Below are 24,319 nucleotides of genomic sequence, written 5' to 3'. Positions count from 1 at the left end.
GTGCCGGCTAACTCGGGGAGTGGATGACAGCTGGTACTTCCTCCTCCATGAAGAATCTACTGTGTGTGACAGTCACTGGCCACTGCTACGTGTCACTCCTCAGGCACAGAGCAGAAACGCACTCTCTGAAGGGGGCCCCCAGTGACATGGGGGCACCTCACCTTGTCTTCCAGAGCAGCCATTCTCTCCTTCAGATGAAGCTGAAGCCTCTCATTAGATTCTGAAAGAAGCTTGTCAACAGTGTCTGATAAACGTTTATTATGTTCTTCATTCATTTTTTCTCTCTGCCTTGCCTAAAACAAGAAAAACAAAAACACACAAACTTCAAGAACAGCATGATCTTTGTTTTCAAAGTGCCAAGGACAGTCACTTCCAGGCCGCTGCTCCCTGCTGCCATACCAGTGTCCTCCTGCAGGATCGCCAGAACCCACTCACAGGTGCGGAGAAACACGGGCACCAGTCCCCCAGACATCACTCGTCACCATGTCCCCCCCCACTGCTTCTGTTAAACGAAGCTCCCATGGGGCCCGAGGAACGTCACCAGTCATCAGCTGTCAGAGGGATGCAGGGAGCAGCTTTTGTGCAGAAATAAGCATATTTTTAAGGGCACCATCTTTTACACACACTGGTGGAGGAATTTCCCAGTACGTAAACAGAGACTTGGGTCTGGATGGGGGGGGTAAAATGAGTTCAGTTCACAAAGCAAAAGGTAAAAAAATTCATTTTGGAAAAAAAAATCAGATGTTCACGTTTTTCTTTATACTCCTACATCAGTTGAATTTTCTATAACGGTAACATATTAGAGACTAGAAATTATGCTAAGTAATTTTGAAATGTAGTAACAAAGTTGGTAAGCTTGTGTTTTATAAAATTAGCATCAATTTCATGGTTTAAAAAGCTTGTTTTCATCCCACATCCTGAAGCAACACAAAAGGGAAGTGGACAGAGGGGACAGGAAGTGCTAACAGCAGCCTGCGTCACGGCGGGTCACCCGAGTGGGTCATCGCAGTGCTCAGGGCTCCCCCCAGGTGGAGGGCAGTGCGGCACGGGGCTCAGGTGTGTGCTCCAGCCACGCTGCCCAGTTAGGAGGAGGGAACCCACGAGGCCTTGCCAACGCCCTCAGCCCCTCCACGCACTGGGTCTCCCCATCTGTGCAACGTGGGTGCTGGCACCTCCCTCCCTCACAGGTGGCTGCAGGATTGCGTGTAAAGCGCTCAGAACCACACCCCACACACAGCAGCCACCGCCATCTGGAAGAGACCCAGCTCACCGCAATCAGGTCTCAGCTTTCAAATACTTTCAAAGCAAAGCGACTTAAAGCATTTACTCTGAACTGCATTAGTGATGAACAGTACCCTGATCTCAACAGCCACCACGAGCCAGTTCTCAAAGTAATGAAGTGCATCCCTAAATCAGTAAAAATCTGATCCTCTGCCCAAGGGCGGGGGCACGTGCTGGGAGGCAGGGGCTGCATGAGCCGCAACCCACCGAGGGGTGCCGAGTCGTCACCCCTGCGAGCGCCTGGTCCAAGCTGCGGGCCACACCGAGAACATAGGTCTCTTGTGATGACGGTACTCATGTTATAGGTTGAGTGCTGGCCGGACATGGGTGACCATCCGCGCTGTTCCCTGGATGATTTTTCCGTGCTGACATGTGACCAAGCGTTCCAGGGAAAGCGCTCTCAGGACCAGCCTGATGTGGAGCTCCACCACCACATTCTCTGAACACTCTTTTGTATCCCAGCTCACCTATGGCTTTCCTGGCGCTCAGGAACAGCCTTCCCCACAGACACCTTTGTGCCGGGGGTAGTAACGTGGCATCTGGGGACAGAGATCAGCTTCTACGGGCTGCCCGAGGGCCGAGGCCCCTGCCCTGTTCCTCCCAGCACCCCCATAAGTGCACCTCACATCCACAGGAAAGAAACACAAGGCTCCCCTTCCATCCTGGGGAATCTCTTTTTTCCCTGTTCTCATACCCAACGAAAAAAAAAAAAGAATACATTGGCTTGATTTAAATGGGATTTTCTGGGACTGTCAAGAGATTTGTTTCTTAGGACCCCTTTCTCCCTGGCTCCGTGCTGCCCGGCATAAGAGCGGGACTAGCCGCTCACCAAGAGGCCCAGGCCTTTCTCCTGATGGGCCCCACATCCAAGCGCAGCTTGAGCGAAGAGAGGGCACATCCCAGCAAGAGGCCCTCAGCGGGCCCTGCTGCACACACAGGGTCGGGGCCACGGGCAAGAGGGCACCAAGAGCACCAAGATTCATTTCGCAAGAGCCAGGCGGCCTCTTTTCAGGGCTCTCTGCTGATTTGGAAAGGGGCTTGAGGGCCAGTTTTTGAGCTAAAAACCCCATTTGGAGCAAGCATCGCGTTGGTTCTCTGGCCCTGACAAGACTGCAAGGCTGAGCGCAAGAGGGTTAAGTGCAGGCTAGGGGCCCCCAGGGCAGCCCAGAGGCAGGCGAGGAGGACCAGTCAGGAAGGCTCCACCTCCATGGCTCCCTCTGGACCAGGACGGTCTGGGAATCAGGGAAACAGGACGTGACCAGAGTCAGCTGTTCAACAGGCGAAACGGCTGACCTGGTTGTCTTTCCCGCTCTCGTTTTCGAGTTTCCCTTTATCCACAAGTCTCCCAAAGCGCCCTGGAAGATTCCTTGCCCCGCTGAGAGCGGCCAGAGCCGGTGGTGATCCTCGTGCCACCGTTCTTTTCCCCAAGAGCCCCACGCAACCCTCCTCTTCAGCCCTCGTCCACAGGTCCTAGAAGTAGGGAGACCCTCTCGTGCATGGAATTCAGTCCCGTAGTATCTGGAGGAGAGGATGTCGCCAGATGTCCCTTTACTGTCCTCTCTGGCTTTGCAGAACCTGCCTCCCTCTCGGGGCTGGGTGACTCAACCTCTCTGCTCGGCTGGCTTCCTCGTGGCCCTGAGGCTCAGGTGTGCGAGGGCTCGGCTGGGCTGCACGGAGAGGAGGTGGTGGCTGAGGCTTGGGCAGCCAGGTCCCGGTAAGCGGGTGACTTCGAGAAGCGGGGATACGAGTCTTTCTCCATCAGGGTGCGTGCCTTCCCCTGAGCCACATCGAAGGCCGCGGCTGTGGCGGCCTGAAGGTTCGTCCTGGTTAGCTCCCTGGTCTCATGGTCTATGTGGTCTATGGCCACAAAAGCACAACTAATTTGCAGTTTTTATTGTGGAGGAGGGATGAGTACGGGGTGGGTGGAGGGGTTTTATGGGAGCACCTGGATGACGGATCCTTTGAAGCCAGTGAAGCGTGGTAGGTAGGAATCTGATAGAATTCAGCTCCACCTGCATAATCACATTCCTGGAAGTCTGGTCAGTGAGATTCAACCAAATGTAACCCCTCTGTTAAGTTTACCTTGAAAATCATTTAAATTGGCCTAAGTTTGGAATAGAGACAGTCTTTTATTGTTTTTAGTAAGTTTCTTACTATAAATTTTAAATACAAGTAATTAGTTATTTGGATAGTTTTATTAAACTAGTACCTGTACACAAGGTATTAACATATTTTATTACAGATTGCCTTTCTGAAGAGTAGTTTTAATTGTATCTGTATCACAGAGATCAGGCCCGTGACCTGGACTGGGGACTCCAGAGCCACACCCCAGGTAGGCAGGCTCATCCTCTAGGATGATGTGGTTACTCTTGCGTTTCAGGGAGACCCCAGGCCAGCACCTCGGGCCTGTCTCGGGGGCACCCGTCGGATTCTGCTTGTACCTGTAGAGCCTCCTGACAGGAGCTCCCTGGGCAGAGCAGCAAGCAGCCTTCTAGGCCGTGGGGACCCCTACCCCCTGCACACTGTCTATGGGCAAATTTCCTATCCGCCTTACACCTGGTCATGGGGTGGAGGCAGCTCACAGGCGAGGCAACAGCTAAGCACATGCGACAGGTTCAGAGAATGGACACCCACCCCCCTACCCCGGCTCGAGCTGGCCTCGGCCTCGTGCCTGGACACGTACCCGCTGTAGCTCCTGGTTCTTCTCCTCTAACTGGGCCTCCATCTGGCGCAGCCTCTCTTCAATGTTGCCATGCCTCTCCTCCGCCTGTCAGCAAGGAACAGCGTCAGTCTAGCTGACAATCGCACCCCGCTGACGACAAGCCAGCGACCACTGCTCGAGCGACAAGCACCACATGCCACGTGCGGGCTCCCCCGTGAGAGGGAGAGCTCGGGCTTCCACCAGCCCCGCGTCCACGCGGCTTCGGGTGCTGGACCGCGGCGGTGGCCGACATGGGAGGGAAGATGCACTCCTGCCCCCGCCCCGGGCCCGCATCGACGGGCTGAGCCCCGACCTCGGACAGGTGCCGGCGAGGCAGCCGGGCAAGCGGAAAAGCGGCAGGCACAAGGGAGCAAGGCGCACAGGCTACCTTCCTAAGCTGGGGAGCGAGTTCCCACAGCTTAGCCTCCTTAGCAGCGGAGTTTCCAGAAGACAAAAGGTCAGACTACAAGGCCGACCAGGGGCAGGAGAGACGACAGGGAGAGAAGAAACCAGGACTTTAAACGCAGATCACAAAGAGGAAACAGTGCTTCTGTGACAGCTGTGGGCGAGGAACTGGCTCCTGTGCACACCGGCACCCAGCCCCAGGGCCAGCAGCTCGCCAAGCTCCAGGCGGCAAAACACGACTCCTGACAGAGGAGCCAGCGCAGGCCCGGGCCGGCTCCTCCGTGCCTGCCCGGTGCCCACCGGCTGCGCAGGGGAAGCCCTTCTAGGCCCAGGAAGGCCGGGTGGCCCGCTGGCCCGTGCTCTGCCGCTGGCGAGGGTGAGTCGAGCCGGCCCTGCACCGGTGGGAGGCCGCCCCGGGGCAGGGGTCTGGGGGCTGCGAGGGCAGTCGTCACTCGCTGAACAAACGAATTAATGACTTAAAATATGTTTATTACAGATTTATTCTGGTTGTCCTTCCGAGAGAACGGGACTTCCCTATTTCTGAGGAAAAAAGCCTGTCTTCCACACGAGGCTTCCGCCCCGCTCTCCGCTCTGCCACTTAAACAGCTCTAAGCAGCAGCGGCTCTCCCTCAGGTGACGCGCACGGGGCACAAACAGCACACGTGGCAAAACCGGAGGGGGTCAACTCAGGGATGACAAAAAACGGGGACGACACCTGACATCTTACAAGTATGCCAGACAAAGCAGCACTGAGAACCAGTCTGAGCTATTTCGTGGCGCAAGAACGTAAGAACAACAAGGCACGTGAACACGTCATGTTCAAGACCCCAATCCCGCCGTCTGACCCCGAGCACGAGCCAAGACAGCACCTTAGAGAGCGCGGCCACCCTCTGGGCCAGCTCGGCCTCCACCTCGGGGAGCGTCTCCGCTTTCCGCAGGGTCTGCTGCAGCTTCTGCTCCGCCAGCTCCAGCCGCTCCTGTAGCTGGCGGTTTCTGTCCTCAGTCTGCGAAATGAGAGCCAAGGATCAAACAGGGCAAACCCGCGAGCCACTCGTTTCCATGTTCAATAAACAGAAACAAAACCTACACGCAGGTGTCTTTCAAATTAGTCCCAAAGGAAACAACTGCTTTGGCAGTTGCTTTGGAGCAAAACTTCTCTTTCTGTGAGGAGTACGCACCCATTTTCCTGGGCCTGATTTCAACATGCAAAACATCTCCTGCCAAAGTATCTGCTCTTCCTAAATACCTCCAAAGAAATCTTTAAAAGACAATTCTGTGGAAGCTTATTCATTCTCACTGACTGGACTAACCCTTCTTTAAAAACCATCAGACTTGGCGTTGAAGGCAACACTGCCCCGGCAGGCCGCCGGGCAGGTAAGCCACAACACAGCTTTCACCGCCTTTGAAACACTGACCTTCTGACAGTGCGCCTAACAAAATGCCAGTCACATTGTTTTGGTGAATGTATGATTATTCTTTTTAAAAAGTCCTCTTACTCTAAAAAATTTCAATGTAGAAAATAGAGAGTTTAAAAAAAAATTATAAATCATCTCTAAGTTCAGGTCCCTGAGAGGTTACCATGTCCCCATGCACTTTTCTTCTTTCTTCTGTGTGCACTCATCTCTGTGTGCACAGACACATGATATATTATGCTTTAAAACGCTCAGAAAATAAAATCCTCACATGTAGTAGTATGAGCTGTCTTTTAATGTCATTATATTGCACACCATTCCACACTATAAATTTTGATGGCTTTCTAGTATTTTATTTTTTATCTTTATTTTGGGCCTAATGATATAATTCATAACATATCAGACAAACTCATTTCACTTTTAAGAAGTGGATTTGGGTGTTCGGTTAACCCTTGATTACCTGAGACCACACTGAAACAGGAGCGAGCATGGCTCACCAAACCACAGGAGGCACAAAATTTACTGAGGCTGCAATTCTAAATCTGCCATTTATCACGCTGACCCCAGTGACTAACTGGGGTAGCCAGCTGCCTTGATGTTCTTTGCCACTGTCTGCTCTTTTGGTAAAAATGCTAACAAGCAACAGATTACTGTTCACTTAAAACAAAAGAAAAGAATCAGGAGTGTAGCTCCAGAAAAAGGTTCAACCAAATCCTAAGTAAGTAGAACCTGTAAGTTGAAGTCACCCACACTTGTGAGCGTAACATTCCAAGGTCATGAAAAGACCACTGGGGCTTGACTTCCAATGTGACAGTCACGGGAAAAGGTCTTTAACGTCATTAATCAATAAAAGCCAGACAGAGTTCAATAAAACCACTACCTGTCGATGCATGGAATCTTTATTTGCAATTTCATTTTCAAGTTTGTCGTTGAGGTCGTGCACAGAGGTGGCCTCACGCTGTGCTGCGAGGTAGCGTTTCTCAAGAGTAGTGATTCTCTCTTCCATGTCCTCCTTTTGGGCCATGGCCTGCATCGGGCATTTCAGAGGGCAACAGGTGAGTAACAGGTAGCACACTGACACACTTGAGAGAGAAAAGGGTGGACTAAATCCTAATTTTCCAATCAAATAAAAAGTTCATGTCCTCAAAATTAAACTGACAGAGGCCAATATTCTCCAAGGCAAATGAAAACACACCTACATCAAGTACAAATGTTCACCTGCATGGTCAGCACTCATCTGTCTTAATGCTATGCCCAGCCGCTCAGTTTACCAAAGCTTATCCTTTTCTATATATTATTTCACAAAAAAAGGATAACAAAATATCCCACTACTGCAAAAATTCCAGGTGAAGGTATCTGCCACGAAGACAGGCCCTCTGTTTGCCTCACGACTCAAGTGGACTTCACCCAGGACAGCGAGTGGCCCCTCAACAGACACAACAGTATCTTGTTTTGTCAGGTAAAAGGCAGATAGAACCTCATCCAATTACCAGAAAATTAAAGCAGTAATACGAACAAACAGAAACGGAAGTCAAAGTTTAATACAACCGGAAGCAACATTCTAAAGCAAAATTTCATCACCCAGAATCAGACGCTGATACCATGACCAGAACTCTCTACTAGAGCAATTCCTGTACCCCACGCTCAAAGCTCATTGCAGGCCCCTCCCTGTTTGCTATGTAACGAATGCTAGCAAAGTTTAATATTAGAAGTGACAAGTCAAAAAAATTTCCAAATTTCTCTGCATATTGTACTCTGCCACACAATCTCCTACTGTCGCCCAAGACTAACATAAATAGACTATGTAATATATGCATGTATTTTTGTTTTGAATTCTACACAAAATTATTCACACCAAGCTGCTAAACAGAAAATAAAACTGCTCTGCATCCATACATAAAGGGGTTCTCTCTGTGGTGGTCTCACGGGGTGGGGGGAATGGGGGGTTGCCTATTCATAAAGGAGAGGTGACACTGACAAGAGAGGCACCAGAAGCATCCAGCACCCATTCACTTTTACAGGGAGAATTTGGTGGTTTCTGATCAATCAGGTGAGTGCCGATCATACAGGTGAGTATCTGTGACATCTGACGTAGGTGCATTTTCACCCCGCTCCGTCTGACCACTGACACTTGGCACCATTTACTCATTCAAGGCGCAGCACACGAGGCAGGTCAGAAAAGCAGAAGACGCCCGACACTGCCCCCGAACAGAGCTCACAGACTGGGCGCAAGTCCCGCCGGGGGAACCCTGTGCACCAGAGGGAAGCCTGAGCCCAGACAGCCCAGAACAGGCAGAAGCGAGGGACGCGCATCTAGGCGCGACAGAGCCGTGGCGCAGCGCAGGAGCAGGGCCGCCCCCATGTCGCGCAGCAGCCAGACCAGGCCTCCCCGCCTCTGAGGACATCAGGGAGAGGAGACTGACCACGCAATGGGGGACGCAGCCAATCAGCCCCAGGACCACTCTATTCTGCTCTTACTTACACACCAGCCCAAGATGGAGGCAACGGGGGTGGGGGGTGAGGGGCCATCGAACCCAAACAGCCCACACACTCAGCCCCATGGCGTCACCAACCCTGCTACGGCCACTCACTTCGCGAACGTCTCGCTGCAGCTTCGTGTTCATCTCTTCAGACTTGATGAGGTCTTTTCGGGCGGTGTCCAGGTCCTCCTCCAGCTCCGTCACATGGCTGGAGAGGGCCGCCAGGCGCTCCTTCATCTGGCTCTGCTCTCTTGACTGCTTGTCTATGACCTCCTGGAGCTCCACCACCTTGGCAAGGTCCTCCTCGTGACTGAGAGACCCATCGGACGATCTCTAGTGGGGGAAAGGAATCCTTAGACAGCCCTGTTTGGTGAGCAAGGAGAGAAAGAGCTCCCGGGAAACGCGAAAAGTCACAACTGACTCCTGCCAGCCGGGGCCGCACGGAGAGAGGGCCGGCGACTTGCCTTTCCGTTTGCGCTCGGAGCGCTTTCCTGCTCATGGTTTATGTCAAGCACCCCGTCGGTTAGCGTCTTCTTCTGGTTATTCTGTTCTTTCAGAATCATTAGCTAAAACCAAAAAGTGGAATATGAGAGTAAAGAAACAAGTAGCAAAACTCCACTTGGAGAAACACAACTGTAAACTGTAAAACAGTGTAAAAAGAAAACACACGGGGCGATGTTACCCACCCCAGACACAGCCAGGTTGCTAACGTTGGACTATCGTCCGCTGAACCAGCGGGCACTCAGAGACTCGGCAACTCTGAAATGAAAGCCTGGCTTACTCTGCAACGACTCACATAGGCTGGTCCTCAATCAGAAAGATAAACGACATCTGACATCCACAACTAGTCTTCATGCTTTTTTTTGTTTGATTAAGGGACACAAATTAAACCCCAATCAAATCATAGGATGATTTATCAAGCTTACCTCTTTGTGGGTGGCACCTAATTCTTCTTCTAACAAACTACACCTTTCAAGTGCTACTCGTAATCGCTCTCTCACCTGAAAATAAAAGGGGCTGAGTTACCGTATGTGTGTTAATTTAACTCTTAGTGTATAGTTATCCTAATATACTATTACTGTAATATAACATAATAGGATACCTTTAGTCTCTTTCATTGATGTTAATGTCAAGAAAACCTGCTTGTCAGTAGCTCTTTTTTCCTTTTTTTTTTTTGCAGGGGGAGGAGGTACTTAGGTTTATTTAATTATTCATTTATTTTAATTAAAAAAAATTTTTTTAATGGAGGTAATGGGGATTGAGCCCAGGAGCTCGTGCATGCTAAGCATACACTCTGCCACTGAGCTCTACCCTCCCCCTCAACAGCTTTAAATTTTAAGTTTGAAAAAAATCTTCCCTCTAAATAAATTATATTACCCAATTCTTAATAAAAAATCAATATACAGAATATAATAAATCTTTTTTTGTCTTATGAGGGGAAGATTATTTGGTTTATTTACTCATTTATACTTGGAGGAGTATAAGCATGCTATCTGCCACTTGAGCTATACCCTCCCCCCAGGATATAACTAATCTTAGACATTTATGCCAACTAACACTTTTTAATCATATAGAACTGTCTTCTTACAGAAAAAAAACTTGTTTACAAGAATTCAAGGTCAAAAGTAAATCAAAGTTACACAAACACCTACGATGTCCGTCCAATGACATAGCATGTATACAAATTAAGAACTGCCCTGTGGCTGAAGGTACCTTTTCATCCAGAGCTTTGTGGTGTTCAAATAAAGATTTTAGTGCTTTGAGTACTTCAACCTCGCTAGATACGCCCGCTGGGGACTGCGCCTGCCTCTTCACCACTGTCATCCTGAGCGACCTCTCGTGCCTGGAGACTAGGCATTCCAAATGTTCTAACAGCAGCTGGAAGAAAAGGACAATGAACACAGGTTTTAAAGAGCACTTTCAATTTCCTACTTGAATCTGGGCACATATGCCTTTCAATCTCAGGCTAAGACAAGCCTGAATCCCTTCAAATCAGCCTAAAGTTAGAGAAGGTCCCCCCAAATGTATTAAAATATCATTAATTTTCATAAATTTGCAAGCAAGGTTATGAGAACACTGAACTGATAATCATTCAGTTCAGAGGGAAAATGTCGAAAATGCGTTTAAAACCAAACAGAATGGATCATCTTGTGAGTTTAAAGACAGCAAAGCCGATCTCAACGGTGACCCGGAGGCAAATGTTACAACAGTGAGAGTCTGCATCCTGACCCTGGTGTTGTTCCTTTCCGCTTTCAGTTCAGCAATTTCTTCTTCTCTTTCAAGGAGCTGTTCCCTGCATACATTGAGTTCTTTAGTAAGTGCTGCAAACTCCTAGAAAACAGTAAAACAATAAAATAAAATAAGATAAAATAGAGACCCTTTAAAGACTGGCTCCTGCCAAGCCTCTCCAGTCCTCACACAAAGGCAACTCCCACCAGCGGATACACAGGAACTCCCTGATCCTCCAGAGAAAGAGGACCAGCCCAAGACCACACACACTTCCGTAGTGCGAACGTGCTGTCTCCCCTGCACCTGGCCCTGGCACGCACACGGGGAGCTAGGGCAGGGAACCCAAGCCTGCCCTCTCAAGATCCAGGGACGCCCAAGATATTTTCCTGAACATAAATCCTAAGACCAAAGTGGATAAAGACACCTTTAAATGACTCACAGAAGTGTGACCCAGAACCACTGGAAGAATAAAGAAAAAGGCCTATAAGGCCACCAGGCTTTGGAGTGTCCCCAGGAGAAAGGGTGATGGCGCCCTGAGACCAGTCTGCCAGCCTGGCTTCACTGACGTCACCCAGCCGTTCAATAAACTGGTTAATGTGGTCAATTTATGTTACATGTATTTTACAATTTACACAGAAATGCGCGCGTGTACGCGCGCACACACACACACACACACACACACATAAGGCTCTTTGGAGACAAGGCTGCTCCTGAGCGCACAGATTAGCTAAAGAATGTGAACTCTTCAGTGCTTCGGCGTAGACCTGCAAACACAAAGAAATTTCAGTAACTCTGGATAGAAATATTCCAAATGTGTCTTTGAACCCGTCAAAGATTGTGTCCAGTGTCGATACATCTTCAGAGAGCTGGCTGGCAGCATTCAACGACAGGGTTCGTGGCTGGGAAGCAGGGAGGGAGGGGCAGCCAAACAGACTACGTCTCCTCTCCATGTTCTCCCAGGAAGTTCCTTTTCCTTCCTGAGTTTCAAAGATTTCTTTTGGATGTGCCAATATGAATGATACTGAATACCCTGACTTACATCTCCTCTGACAACTGACTTCAGTTGACTGTCACACCATCTAATACTCAGCGTTAATGAGAGTTCTCATCTAATCACTGAGATCCTGCATCAGAAAACATGCCTCCTGTCGCAGGTGAGAGAAAGCCCGTCTCAAACTAGCCGAGGCTGAGGGGCAGAGCTGGCCCCCAGCTTGCCTGCACCCAGGGCCCTGGATTTTCATTTGTCACAATGTCCTCCTTGTGCTGCAATCTGGGTCAATGTCGTGAAGAAAATGCCAATTCACTAAATCTGTCTTTGATTATGTCCAATCCAAAGTTTATCATTCTAACATCTGTTTCATTTACTAGATTTCAAATTGCTTTTTGGCCTTGCCCTCATGCTCTTGTTTCATTTTTGTCTGTTTTTGTTTTCCAATTTCTAGTTGCTTTTCATGGATGTTAATTTATCTTTTTAAGCATCTTAAACATACTTATGCTGACAGTTCTGCCAGACCATCCACAAATTTCACAAGGAGTGAGCGTATGGTTTTGTAAGGAGCTGGCTCTGGGAAGAGGTCACAGGACGAGACGTCCTGGTGTCGTGGGACTTGGGATCCAGCTCACCTTGAGGAGGATGTGATGTTTCCGGCGCCCACCTCCCTGCCTGGGGTCCAAGGCCTCGGGCCAGAACTATGTTACCATGGTGACTCAGGGCCCTGCTGCCTGCCCCAGTGGAGACAGTGCAGATGCTGCTGGAGAACCGACCAACAGGCAGTTCTGGGCATCCAGGGTACTGCTCCCTACCCTCCCTGGACCCACAGCTTCCTACAAGAACCGAGGTACAGGGGCCTTGGCGGGGGAAACTTCATCCAACCCCACTTCACAGAGTGAGTCTGAACCTCGTTCCAGTTCCACTGAACACTTCAGTTCCTATTACCATGACCTGCGGGACCCGAGCTTCCTCCCACTGCTGCCTGCTTGGAGTTCGGGGCTCAGCAGGCCAAGGAACCTAGCCAACCCATGCTCCCCACGCGGCAGCCTGGGTCTGTGCTAAAGGGTATTCTTCTCTTTGGGGGCCTGGCTATATTTTTCAGTTCGTTTCTCTGTTTAAATTTAATTTTGGAGAAGAGATGTGTCAAACCATGAGCCATGAGCTGATGCTGCTGTCCTAAATGGAAGTCACAACTCACCCAAGAAACGGCTGCACATCTGGTCTGGGTGAATACCAGAGAGGCGAGCTGGCTGCCCCGCAGGGGCCCCACAGAACAGATGGGCAAGTGAGCAACGACCCCAGTGAGCTCGGTGCTCTGGGTGAGAGCTGCCCGGGCTGCCGCGGGAGCAGGCAGAAGTCACCTATGATGAGAGGCGGGCGTGCTTGGATGTAAGTCTGCTGAAGGGACGGCGCCTGGACTGAACCGCCAACAGGAACCGGCTCTCCAGCGGGTGAGAGCCCCTCCAAAAAGCACAGGCACTGCCCTGGGGCCGGGCATCCGCGGGTGGCACGCAGGAGGGGTGAGGTGAGGAGGGAAGCAGGCAGAGGCTGGACTGCAATGGTCCTGTGTGCCCAGCACGGAGTCTGGGCTTCATCCTGCAGGCTCTGGGAGCTGTCTGTCTACAGACTTTGAGGGCCCTGGACAGAGAGTGGGCAAAACTGTTCAAAGTCCCAGGCAGGGCCTGGCCCAAAGGCTGTGCTCAAAATGAGTTTGCTGGATAAACGGAGGCCCTGAGAGCAGAGCGGAAGCTGGGCTGGAGGAGGAGATTAAGGGCGAGAAAGCAGCGGAGTCCACAGCAGTAACCCCTGGGAGCAGAGGGCCTGAACTGAGACCAAGGAGGACATGAAAGAATCCTCGAGACGGAACACGAGTCTCCAACATCCCCAACATGCCACCTGCCGTGCCTGCCGCCCGCAGACACGGGCCCTCTGGACGTTTGTTCGGAAGAGCCTGTGAGGGTGAGGGAGAATGCCACAGGGAGGTGGGTCTGGGCGTGTCTGCTGGGAGCGCCAACAGGGTTTGCGGACAGAGCCAAGAGATCTGAGAGGGAAAGGCCCAGGATGACTCCCAGGATTCCAGCTGGAGCAGGCGAAGCAGAGAGCCACCGTGTTCTGGGACGGGAATGTCTGCGGGAAGAGCACGCTGTGAGGGAGATGAAGAGCCCGGGTCCGGACAAGCCTCACTGGAGCTACCCGAAGGCACTGGGGTGGCAACGTCAGCACAGAGCGGCAGCTCCCCGCCTGGCGCTCTCGGGGATGCTGGGGGGGGCTGAGCGCGGCCAAGAGGAGAGGCGGCGCGAGCCCCGGGGGAGGCTGGGAAAGGAGGGGTGCCGGCGTGGGCAGGCGGCAGGAGGAAACCTGGGGAGGGGAGCGTCAAGTCTCCCAGGAGGAAGGACGGAGGTGGCAGGTGGAGTCAGTCACTCACTGTAGGTGGGTCAGCGGAAACAGGGCAGGGGTGAAAGAAGATACGGGGTCAAGACAGACCCTCTGCAGCTCAGCCCGGGGAAAGGAGGGAGCTGACACAGTAACCACTGTGAGGAGCTGGGAGCAGACTGGGCCACGTGGTAAGTGTGGAGGGTGGCCTCTCCTGGGAGCACACAGCTCACCCACAGCAAAAGGAGAGGCAGTCGAACATGCCGACTCAGAGCCAGACACAGGGTGGGTGTGTGGCAGGAATGCAGACGTCCTCTTTGCATCTCTTCCCCTTTCTCTGAGGAACAGAGACCTGCGTGCTGAGCCTAAGGGTGGGCAAGGTGCCCGGGGAGGGCAGGAAGAGGAACAGAACAGCCATCCAATGGGGGGTAGTGTGCCAGTAACAGGACATGGGGTGCTTGCCCATGTCGGGCCACCGGTGATGTGGGGGCGGGGAACGGACTTGCTGGGGCAGGCCTCTGCCAGGTAAGCACGGTGAAGCGAGGGGCGAGGGAGCTGAGGGCCTGCAAGGCTGGGGTGACGATGGAGCACGGAGGTTCAGTGGTAAAGAAAGCAGGGGAGCCGCAAGGAGAGCGAAGGACCACCCCAGGTGGCAGGGTGGCCGCCGGCAGGCCCTAGGAGGGTTGAGTATTGGCGCTCTACATTTTCAAGTCTTATTATCTATCATGAACAGATGTCACTGCCTGACATGAAATACCGTCAAAGCACAACAAAGTGGACGTGGAAGCTTGCTGGGCTGGGGTGGGGTGGGGAGCTGGAAAACCCCGATGGGCACTAGCTCCAAGGAACTAGTGATTACACAGACTCACCTGTCTTGGGAACAGAAAGGACTGCCACCTGCCCCACGTCCACGCACACGAGCCTTTCCCCACGTTCCCTCACTCTCTGTAACTCCTTCATCACCAGACACAAGCTTATGTCTTTTCCATACAAAGTTCCCTTAAGTTTTTCCTAAATAGCTCCAAACTGTCTTCATTCATCTATTAACAGAATATTTAATTCCCATCATTTGGCTAAATATAAGTGTTTCTTGTAATAAATTTAGTAGCCAAAACCATTCTATGATATACTGCTTTGATGATGGCAGAAAACAAATTTACAGAACTTCACAATTATTTTTACTCCTTGAAGAAAAACTTTTCTCTTTGCTCAAAAAAATTCAACTGAAATAGTATCAAAGCAAATTTAAACTTAGGAGTTTAGATAAACATTAGACAGGAAATTCCAAAGTTTAAGATTCTGAAAGCATGTTCGTATGTGCACTGTTTGTACTAATACTGCAGAAAACACTAGCCCGTCTGAACCAACCCCAGACATGTGCAGCGCACGACCTACTCTGTCACTATGACAGGGATCTCACTGCCAGCATCTCTTTTTCTAAAGAGAAAAAAATGCTTGTTTAAAAAATACCGTAAGCCAAATACATTAAAGTGACATTCTATTCACTGCAATTAAAGTTGAGTTACTTTTTGAAACTGAAAAGATACAACAATGACTGAAATATTTTCATTTTAAAGAGTAAGTCTGCACAGTACAGATTTGCATTTCTGTTTGACATTTTCTAGGACTGAGACAAGGGAAGATAACACTTAACCGTTAGAATCAGTTCCAGAACTTGGTTTCACATAATGCTTGAAAATGCGAACACTTATTTCTGGACAAAAGCATCAGATCTGGGTAACAGGCTCAGATTCACGAACCAGACATTACTGATCAGAGCCCACAATCAAGCCAGCTTCAAGTCCTCTGGGTCAGACGGAACACTGGTTCCCAAAGCGACGGCCACTGCCTCTCCCCAGCCCCACTGGAGGGCAAGAGCGGGGTGGGAAGCCGCGGGGCCTCTCCCGTCCCGCCTCCTGCTGCTCCTGTGGCTCTTCACCTGCTCATCCTTAGCCACAGTTCTTCTATGCCCTCAGTTCTCTCTGTTCTCCATCAATAGCTCTGTTTTATTTTTAATTACTCTTCACTATTTTCGCTAACCTTCTGCTGAAACAAGAACAAAGCTTCACTGGAGGCAAAAAGTCCACGTGCTCTTAGGGTAGGACATAGGGCATAATATAGGATGGAGACGGGTCTGTTTTCGGCAAACCGCAACGAACACCTGAAAGAAAAAATGACTTGCACAACCAACTCAGATTATATTCTGACAGTAGAAGCTATGTGCCTCAGTCTTAGGTTTTAAAAGCATGTCAAATTTTGGATGAAAAGAAAACTGGAAGTTTATATATTAAATGAATCAGCAAGTCATACGTTTGAAACTCCAGTGTCTTGATTAAAAGTATGCTTAGAAAGGTTATGGGTAACTATCTATCTATATTGTAACCTAATGATGGGAGAAGAACTACAGACAATTAGGAAAAAAAAGAAACCTTATACCTTTGCAGTATCCGACCCATGAGCGGGGGAGGGTGTAGCTCAGTGGCAGAGTGCATGCCTAGCATGCATGAGGTCCTGGGTTTGATTCCCAGCACACCAGTTAAATTAAAGATAATATTAATAAATAAATAAACCTAATTACTACCCACCCCCCCAAAAAAACTGACCCATGAGCCCACTGGACCTATTTAAAGCCACCGTAAATGCAACAGCGTTGGATTTTCAATCACTGATTATTTGCAAGCAACAGAGAGAAACGCACAAGCGGTTAAAAAGTTCCCGTTTATCTGATTTCTTTTGTTTCTAAGAATAGATACTAATAAAATTTATGCTCATGCTTAGCATTTGGCAATTAAGTATTTGAGATTATATAATCTGAATCTAAAAAAGGATGGTACAGAACAGTATTTCAATGTGATCTCACTGTAGTTAAAAGCAAACACAAACTTGTGTATATTTTTATATGTATATGAGATAAAATACAGACAGATACCTACCAAACTGCTAATGAAGCTTATCCACTGTGGTTGGGAAATCAGGCCAGAAATGAATCTTTTAAATTTATATTCCTTTTCAGTTTCAGTTTTTAAGAATGCACTCTCTTTGTATTTCAAAAAAAAAAGACCAATCCTCACTTCTTTTCTCTCTTTCTAAACGATGTTAAAACTATACAACACTCACAGAACAGAGACTGTCCATGTGGACATAACTTGTTCAGAAACACTTTCCCCAAAGTCACTGTACCTCTATCCCTAATTCTTTTTCTGGCCCTCCCACCAACCACCGCGATCGGGCCTCAGGCCCTGGCACCTCGCAGTCAGCTCTGTCAGACACACCAGTACTGTCCTCGTCTCTGCTAAACCCAGGCCAGTTTCAGAGCTCACCCAGCCCACCCATCGGGGAGTGTCTGACCCCTCCTGCCCACCCCGGTCCCTTGCTCTCTGCTCATCTCATAACTGCTGCTGCTGTAGCTCCATCCAGGTCTCCTGTCCACCCCACACGCCGTGCCTGTCTGACCTGTGTCCCCGGCTCCCACCCCCCACACTGGGTGACCATCCGACTGCCCACTCTGCATGTCCACTTGGCTGTCTTCCGGGAACTCAAACTACTCTCCCCAAATTGAGTTTATCATCTTCCTCCCAGGCCCAACCTCCCCTCCTCCCAGGCTGTCACTCACTAGAGGACCCCACGTGGCCCTCCCTCTTCCTCCACATTAACCAGCTGTTGGGGACTGCTGATCTGACCTCACGCCCACACCCCTCCAGACCGTCCTACTGCAGCCTCCTTCGCCTTTGAACTCCGACGTGGCCCGGCCCCAGCCTCCCCCCTCATCACTGCCTGCCCCCACCACATCAGTCCTGACTCATCTACTGTCCCTTGAACCCCCATCCCAGCTGTCCCCTCTGCCTCAGATCTGCAAATCGGCCAGTCTTCCCTGACCAGCTCCTCCCACCCCACCCTCAGTCCATGGCCTTGGGGCCGAATCTGCAGGGCAAAACAGATGACTAACTGAGCTGGTTTCAGGAGGCATGGGGCCTACGCTGTGCACACTAGCTGCACCTAAAACCACCCAGACAGCTGATGAAAAATGCAGACTCCCAGGCTGCACCCTCCTGAATCAACGTTCCTGCGGTGGAACATGGAACACGTACATGTAAAGCCTCCCCCGGCACTTCATGATCATGCTGGGAAACAGATGACCCTGACGACCTTGGACGAGTCACCAGAAGTTTCCGTCTCAGTCACCTATGGACGAAATGTGGGTGGAGACCCTATGCTCAACCCCAGCCCACAACCCAGCCATCAAACAGGGAGCCCGGAATGGGCCGACCTACTGGAGGCCCACCGGCCCCACCCGGCCCCCAGCTTCCCCCATGGTGCCCCTGGAAGGGCGCGGCCCTGCGGAGGCCAGCGGCTGAGACAGCTTTCATTTCACTCACTGGCTGGTTTCTGCCATGTTGTTAAAACGAGCTCACTTAAACACCTTCAGGTAAGTCAGCTCACAGCAGCAGATTCTTGCACACAAGGTGAAATGACCATACGGCCACTCACTTCCTGGGTGGGGATGCCTTCCTAGTGTCCAGCTGACCTCTCCCTGCTCTCACACCAGCCAGGCCCCCAGGCACCCCTGCTCCCCTGTCGTGGCCCCTCCACCTGGGCCCACGGTCACCAGTGTCCAGCCTCCAGGTCTCATCTGTCTCCCGGAATCGGTCTTTGCTAAACACCACTGATGGCAGCTTGGACTTTTTCTGCCAAAAACTGAATGTGATTTTTATTTGGAAGAGAAAAATCCACCTTAGTGTTTTTTAAATTTGTGGATGAACCAGGTTAAAAATACACTGTGCCAGATGTTTACAGAAGATTGATCCATAGGTCCTACTGTACAGCACACGGAACGACATTCAGTTTCTTGTTATAACATACAATGGAAAAGAATCTGAAAGGAAAAAATACATATGTATGCATATGTATAACCGAATCACTTTGCTGTACACCTGAAACTATGCTGTAAATCAGCTACACTTAAGTAAAAATTTTTTTAAAAATTAAATTAAAAAAAAAAGATTGATCCATGATCACCAAAACTAGGAAGCCACCAAGATGTCATCCAGTAGGTAAATGGAATGCGTATGACTAAGTCAAAGAAGCCAGTGTGAAAAGGTCACATACTGTCTGATTTCAACCACACGACGTCTTGGAAAAAGCAACGTCTTTCACTATGGAGACAGTAAAAAGGTCAAGGTAGCCTGGGCTGAAGAAGAAGGGGGATGAAGAGCAGAGCACAGGGGACTTTCAGGGCAAGGATGCTACTCTGCACTACACTGGTGGACACAAGTGCTTACAGCTGTCTGAACCCATGGAAGGTACAGAACTACGTGGACTCCATGTCCACAGAGGGCTGGGTGACGAGGTGGCGTCGGCGTCAGGTCAGGGACTGTAACACACATAGGGCTCCAGGGGGGTGTGGAGAGCGGGGAGGCTCTGCAAGGGGTGGGGGAGGGGAAGGTACACGGGAAATCTCTCTGTCTTCCCCTCAACTTTGTCGTGAACCTAGAAACTGCTCTAAAAAATAGTCCATCAAACAAATATGCTGAGCCTCGTTTCTGACTTTGAGCAACTAAGGAGGGTGCATTCTGGGTGTAATTCCTAACCAGCACCATCTGGGGCCGGACCTGGCAATCTGCCTGTGGACTCTGTGCCCGTGCACCTGCCGCAGTGGCACCACCGGCGTCCAAAACAGACTCAACCGACACTTCACCTGGCCTCCCATTCTCAAATTTGATCATTTTTGACAATTTAACTTTTTAAAAAACTTTACAGTATTACCTTATAGTTATTGAATACTGATGTGGCTATTTTATAACACTATTTTAAATTCACATCATTCAAATTCATAAACAAATGTGACCACACAACTTTTATTTAAAAAAATTTTATCAAGATGAAAGCCATTGACATAAAATTTGCCATCTTAACCATTTTAAAGTGTACAATTCAGTGGTTTTCAGTATATTCACAATGTTGTGTTACCATTATCATTATCTAATTCCAGAACACTCTGGTCATGCCCCAAAAGGAACCCTCCCTCCAGCCCCTGGCAGCCACCAGTCTGCTTTCTGCCTCTACGGACTTGCCTGTTCTGGACATTTCATAATATGGACGTGTACAATATTCATCCTTGTGTGTCTGGCTTTCTTCACTGAGCACAATGTTCTCAAGGTTCATCCACACTGCAGTACATGTCAATGCTCCTTCGCTCATCTTCATGGCTGAATAATATTCCATCACACGGATCCACCACATTTTGTTTATCTATTCATCTGCTGATGGACACCTGGGTTGCCTCTACTTTCTAACTATCTAAGAATAGTGCTGCTATGAACATTCCTGCACAAGTTTTAATGTGGATTTATGCTTTGTTTTTTGGGCACACCTAGGAGTAGACACATATCTTTTCAATGTAAATGAATGAATTGTCCATTTCTGCTTCTAAATTCCAATTTAAATATTCAGCTAGCTTAGCCTTCGCTCTTTTTTGGAATGCATTTTCTATTAGGCAAAAACTGGGATTTCCTAATGGGCAATAAGTATAAATTTTGCTTCACATATTTCTGTCTTTCTGCTAAAGAACAAGTCAAAATGTTTTTGGTTATTTTTAGTATTTCAGTATTTAAACACAAACAATTTCTTACAATTAGTCAAGACAATTTGAAATATGAATGCACATAGATATTTCAAAACAACCTGAAATATGAGCATGAATGCATATTTCATCTATCTCAGAAGCAAGTATATAATATTAGTAAAATATTCACAGGCAAAATATTCCAATTAAAATTTTAAAACTGAGCGTAGGGGTTGGGGGAAAATCAAACCAAAGAAATTAAAAAATTGAGGGCAGAAATCCTTCATTCAAATAGGAATGAGTACTTCTGAATGTTTAAACACTAGAAAACAATAAAATGAGAACACACTATGAAGCACATTAACATCCAGTGTGTTCTTGTCTAACGTTTCAAACGTCCCAGTAAGGCGAGTATGTGGCTTTTGGTGCTGCTCATGCTTACTGGAGTATAAAACAGTTTTCGTTTTCAAATCCTTCATTTCACAGATCTATGCATGTGCCAAAAAATTACTGAATCATAAAAAAACTGTCCTGAAAGTCTGAGACAAAAGCTGCCTGTCTGACCTAGACAGTCTACACCACTGTGAGGAACAGCAGAAGACCCTGGTTTCCAGAGATGTTCTGGCTGCAACCAACTCACGAAGCACGGTCGTGGCAGCAGCAGTGGGCGGGGCTCAGGGCAGAGCTTTTTTTTTTTTTTAACACAAAATTTCAAGAATGTTTTATTTATCTGAAATAGTAACAAAGTACACCTAAGTCTCCCTTGCAAGCCTGTCTGCTCTTCCACACAGTAGGTAATCAGGGTCATGGGCTGCGCATCCATCTGGAGTTTTTTACGGGTCTACATGCATAAACCAGTACATATATCCATTCCCCCTCGCTGCTCTTCAGTGAGGAGATCAGCGGAAGATGTTTCCCTGTCAGGTCTTCCTTCTTCACAGCTGCAGTGACCACACACACCAGTGAATACAAAAGCCACAATTCACTCACATTCACCCGCTGACAGGCACTTTGGCTTGTGCTTCCAGTCTCCTGCTATTACCAGCAAACTTGCAGTCATCATTCTGCACCTGGGCCAAGTATATCTGCAGGACAGTCTTAGAATTTCTGAGTCCAATGATATCTGTAATCTTCACAGATACAGCTGAATTATTCCTCGTGGGCCAGCAACGTGTGCAAACCTCTATCTCCCTGTCGTCCTGCCATCCGGCTGTGTTATTAAGCTCTGGTGTCGATGTTTCTTTCCTGGATCCATCCTCCATTCCCTGCTACCAGTCACATAAAAGTCTCCAAAACCTTTTCACATGCTGGAGACAGAGCGTGTGCCTGGCCCTGGGTGAGAGCAAGAGGCAACACGCCCCGGCCCCCGACCTCGCGCCCCGCAAGGGAGTAAGGCTGCCGCTTCTCCCGCAGGGAGGGCACCGCCCTTCCAGCTCCCTCACCCCACAGCCCGGGACAGGGACGGCACGTTAGCCTTGTTCCAGCGGCTGTTACTTTCCCTTCATTAAGCACGAGTGAGACTGTATTTCACTAAACACAACAGATTACAAGTCTGTGTTTCCCTCTCCCGCGACGTTTTCACGTATCCATGGTTTTCTAGAGTGGCTTCTAATCATCTCTTAAAACCAAAGTGCTCGTTAGCAGAAGCACAGTCAGGCTTCAGCCTCCCAGTGCGGTCACGCCCCAACAGTTACACGACAAAATGTTTCACTAGAAACTAATTTTTAAAATTTATATTACAATTAGGGTATTGTACTGACTTCTTAAAATCATGTGTTCAGGCTGAGTTTTAAATGAATATAATTTAGAAGTGCACAAATTATGATTTAAAATACTATAAAAAAGAGCTATGGGATTGTTCTAAAGTACACACCTGAAAACAGACCTGCTGGGGCAAAGGTCATGTAACCTAATTCCCAACGTTTCCAATGCTATGAACCACAACGTACCAAATAAATACTGTTTCACTGCTTTTGTCATTTCTTCGCACGTTTTAAAATTTATAGGGTACTGATGTCCTGGCCAAAAAACGTACAGATCACCAGCAACCATAAATGCCTCCAGTGATGATTAAGACCGCTCTGCACAGGCTTGGCCTGCCTTACTACTTTTTAAACATAAAAATTATTTGCAGAAAAAAAGGGGGGGCGCATTTTGTTCAAACGTCACCACAGATTCATTTGGAATCTCTGCTTTCTCTAACCTCCTCATGTCAATAAAGGACAGATTATGTAACAGTAAAAATAATCATAAACCTACGATTATTTAGTTTGACATCCAAATTATTTATATTGTTTAAATTTTCCATATATAGTATATATACTCAAATATAAGGCAATTTGGAGTAACAGATAATCCCCCCACTTTCCTCTTAAGACAACTGCCAGGAAGTCTTCGGCCACTTGAGCGTGTACTTTCAGGAATGCAGATCAAACAGGCCACCCTGACCCGGGCTCAGCCCTACACATTTATGGAAATAACCTGACAGACAAAACTACTTATTGTGGCTGCGGGCTCAGCTACTGTGTCTGATCTGACTAGCCCTGCCTACATCAGTCACAGGGACTAACACCCCTCCCGGACCCCAGGCTGGGTTTCCCGCTCCTCATGTGACTGCCACAGCTCACCTTTTGCGCCCCACCCCCCGACGCTGCCACGCTCCAGGACCACCGATGGTCCTGCCTAGGCCTCCTGGCAATGGTGGCACCACCGAAACACGGGACAAATGCATATCCGGAAGTGATGGGAGGCTGCCGGCGTTTCAGGCCCCCTGAACTTCAGAAGGGAGCCAACGCTGGCCTGAGGGACGCCAGCGCTCCTGGCTAGCGTCCCCACTCCTCTAGCGAAGTGACAGCACACTAGTCTCCCCGGCACCACTCAGGAACTGCCATGTGGTTTATGGGTTAACAATTCTCAAAACTCTCACGGTGTGCTCGAGGTTTCTCTGATCTATTACAATTTCGGAATATGTTAGGCTTGTCACCCACTCTTAGTAGCACCTCAGTTTTGGGGGGAAAAAAGCCACCACCAACTCTTCCACAGGTGATTAAGTGCCCTGTGAAATTATTTCATGACTTTTACTGAACTAGAACATCCTAGGCATGTAAGGGCGTTTGGACCCACCTTCCAGGGCCCTCGCAGGTGTCACCAAACACAGCTGCACAGAAAGGCTCCTAATGCAGGGCCCGCCCTGCCACAGAGCAGGCACTACTGCAGAGCAGCCCCAACACGCAACGGCCCCAACCCTGCGTGTGACTGCGGCCGCCGGCTGCCGCGCGGCTCAAAAAGAGCTCAAGAGACGACGGGGGCTCCAGGCCAGCACCTTGACAGACTCGGGGGACCGCGCTGCAAGCTCGAACCTCAGTGCACAGAAGCCCAAGGACAACCGAGGGCCGCTTTCCTTCTCTGACATGGTTTTGGAGCTGCCAGATGGAAGACGGGTATCCTGGAATGAGCCAAAGGCCCAGGTGTGAAACCATCACTGGAAGGACTCTACTCGGGGTTTCCTCCGTGGCTCTTCCATCGCTGGGGCAATAGGGACTTGAAGAGTGCGCACTCTGAGAGTATCTATGGCCACGTTTACAGCATCTCCGGACGTTCTGCTGGCCAGTCAAAGCAGCACAGGTGCTGCCATGTTTAAGGCCTGTCGCTGCGGGTGAAGGTCATCAGGACAACTGACCTGACGGAGGCCTCTGATTATCTGTCATGCAGCTTTCATATCAAGAATGACACTGCTACCAGAAACTACAGAGCTGGCAGGTGGAAACGAGGCAAATAAAGGGTTTACTGTCAATGAAGGAAGCATCAAGGCTGACAGCAGGGCCCCCGGCCAGTCCAGGCCCACCCACCCACCCGCCCACCGCGATCCCCCCGACAGGTGGCAGT

General features: G+C 49.3%; 1 protein-coding gene across 2 annotated transcripts in view; it reads right to left on the bottom strand.

Annotated features, from left to right (window-relative positions):
- Nucleotides 1-24,319, bottom strand: part of PPFIA1 (PTPRF interacting protein alpha 1) — a 79,376-nt gene that overhangs the window by 35,048 nt on the left and 20,009 nt on the right. Inside the window, exons 3-12 of one of the 2 annotated variants that reach the window (XM_072970504.1) lie at nucleotides 10,509-10,610; nucleotides 9,993-10,157; nucleotides 9,206-9,280; nucleotides 8,744-8,845; nucleotides 8,391-8,612; nucleotides 6,680-6,826; nucleotides 5,257-5,391; nucleotides 4,371-4,445; nucleotides 3,965-4,048; nucleotides 162-293 (exon numbers count right to left, since the gene is read on the bottom strand). In XM_072970504.1, coding sequence (XP_072826605.1) covers nucleotides 162-293; nucleotides 3,965-4,048; nucleotides 4,371-4,445; nucleotides 5,257-5,391; nucleotides 6,680-6,826; nucleotides 8,391-8,612; nucleotides 8,744-8,845; nucleotides 9,206-9,280; nucleotides 9,993-10,157; nucleotides 10,509-10,610 — 1,239 coding nt within the window. The remainder of the gene's footprint in view (nucleotides 1-161; nucleotides 294-3,964; nucleotides 4,049-4,370; nucleotides 4,446-5,256; nucleotides 5,392-6,679; nucleotides 6,827-8,390; nucleotides 8,613-8,743; nucleotides 8,846-9,205; nucleotides 9,281-9,992; nucleotides 10,158-10,508; nucleotides 10,611-24,319) is intronic. The other variant, XM_072970503.1, reaches the window with a different exon arrangement.

Source organism: Vicugna pacos, chromosome 10 (genome assembly GCF_048564905.1).
Source record: "Vicugna pacos chromosome 10, VicPac4, whole genome shotgun sequence".
NCBI classification, from domain to species: Eukaryota; Metazoa; Chordata; class Mammalia; order Artiodactyla; family Camelidae; genus Vicugna; species Vicugna pacos.
This window is presented reverse-complemented; position numbering and strand designations above follow the sequence as displayed.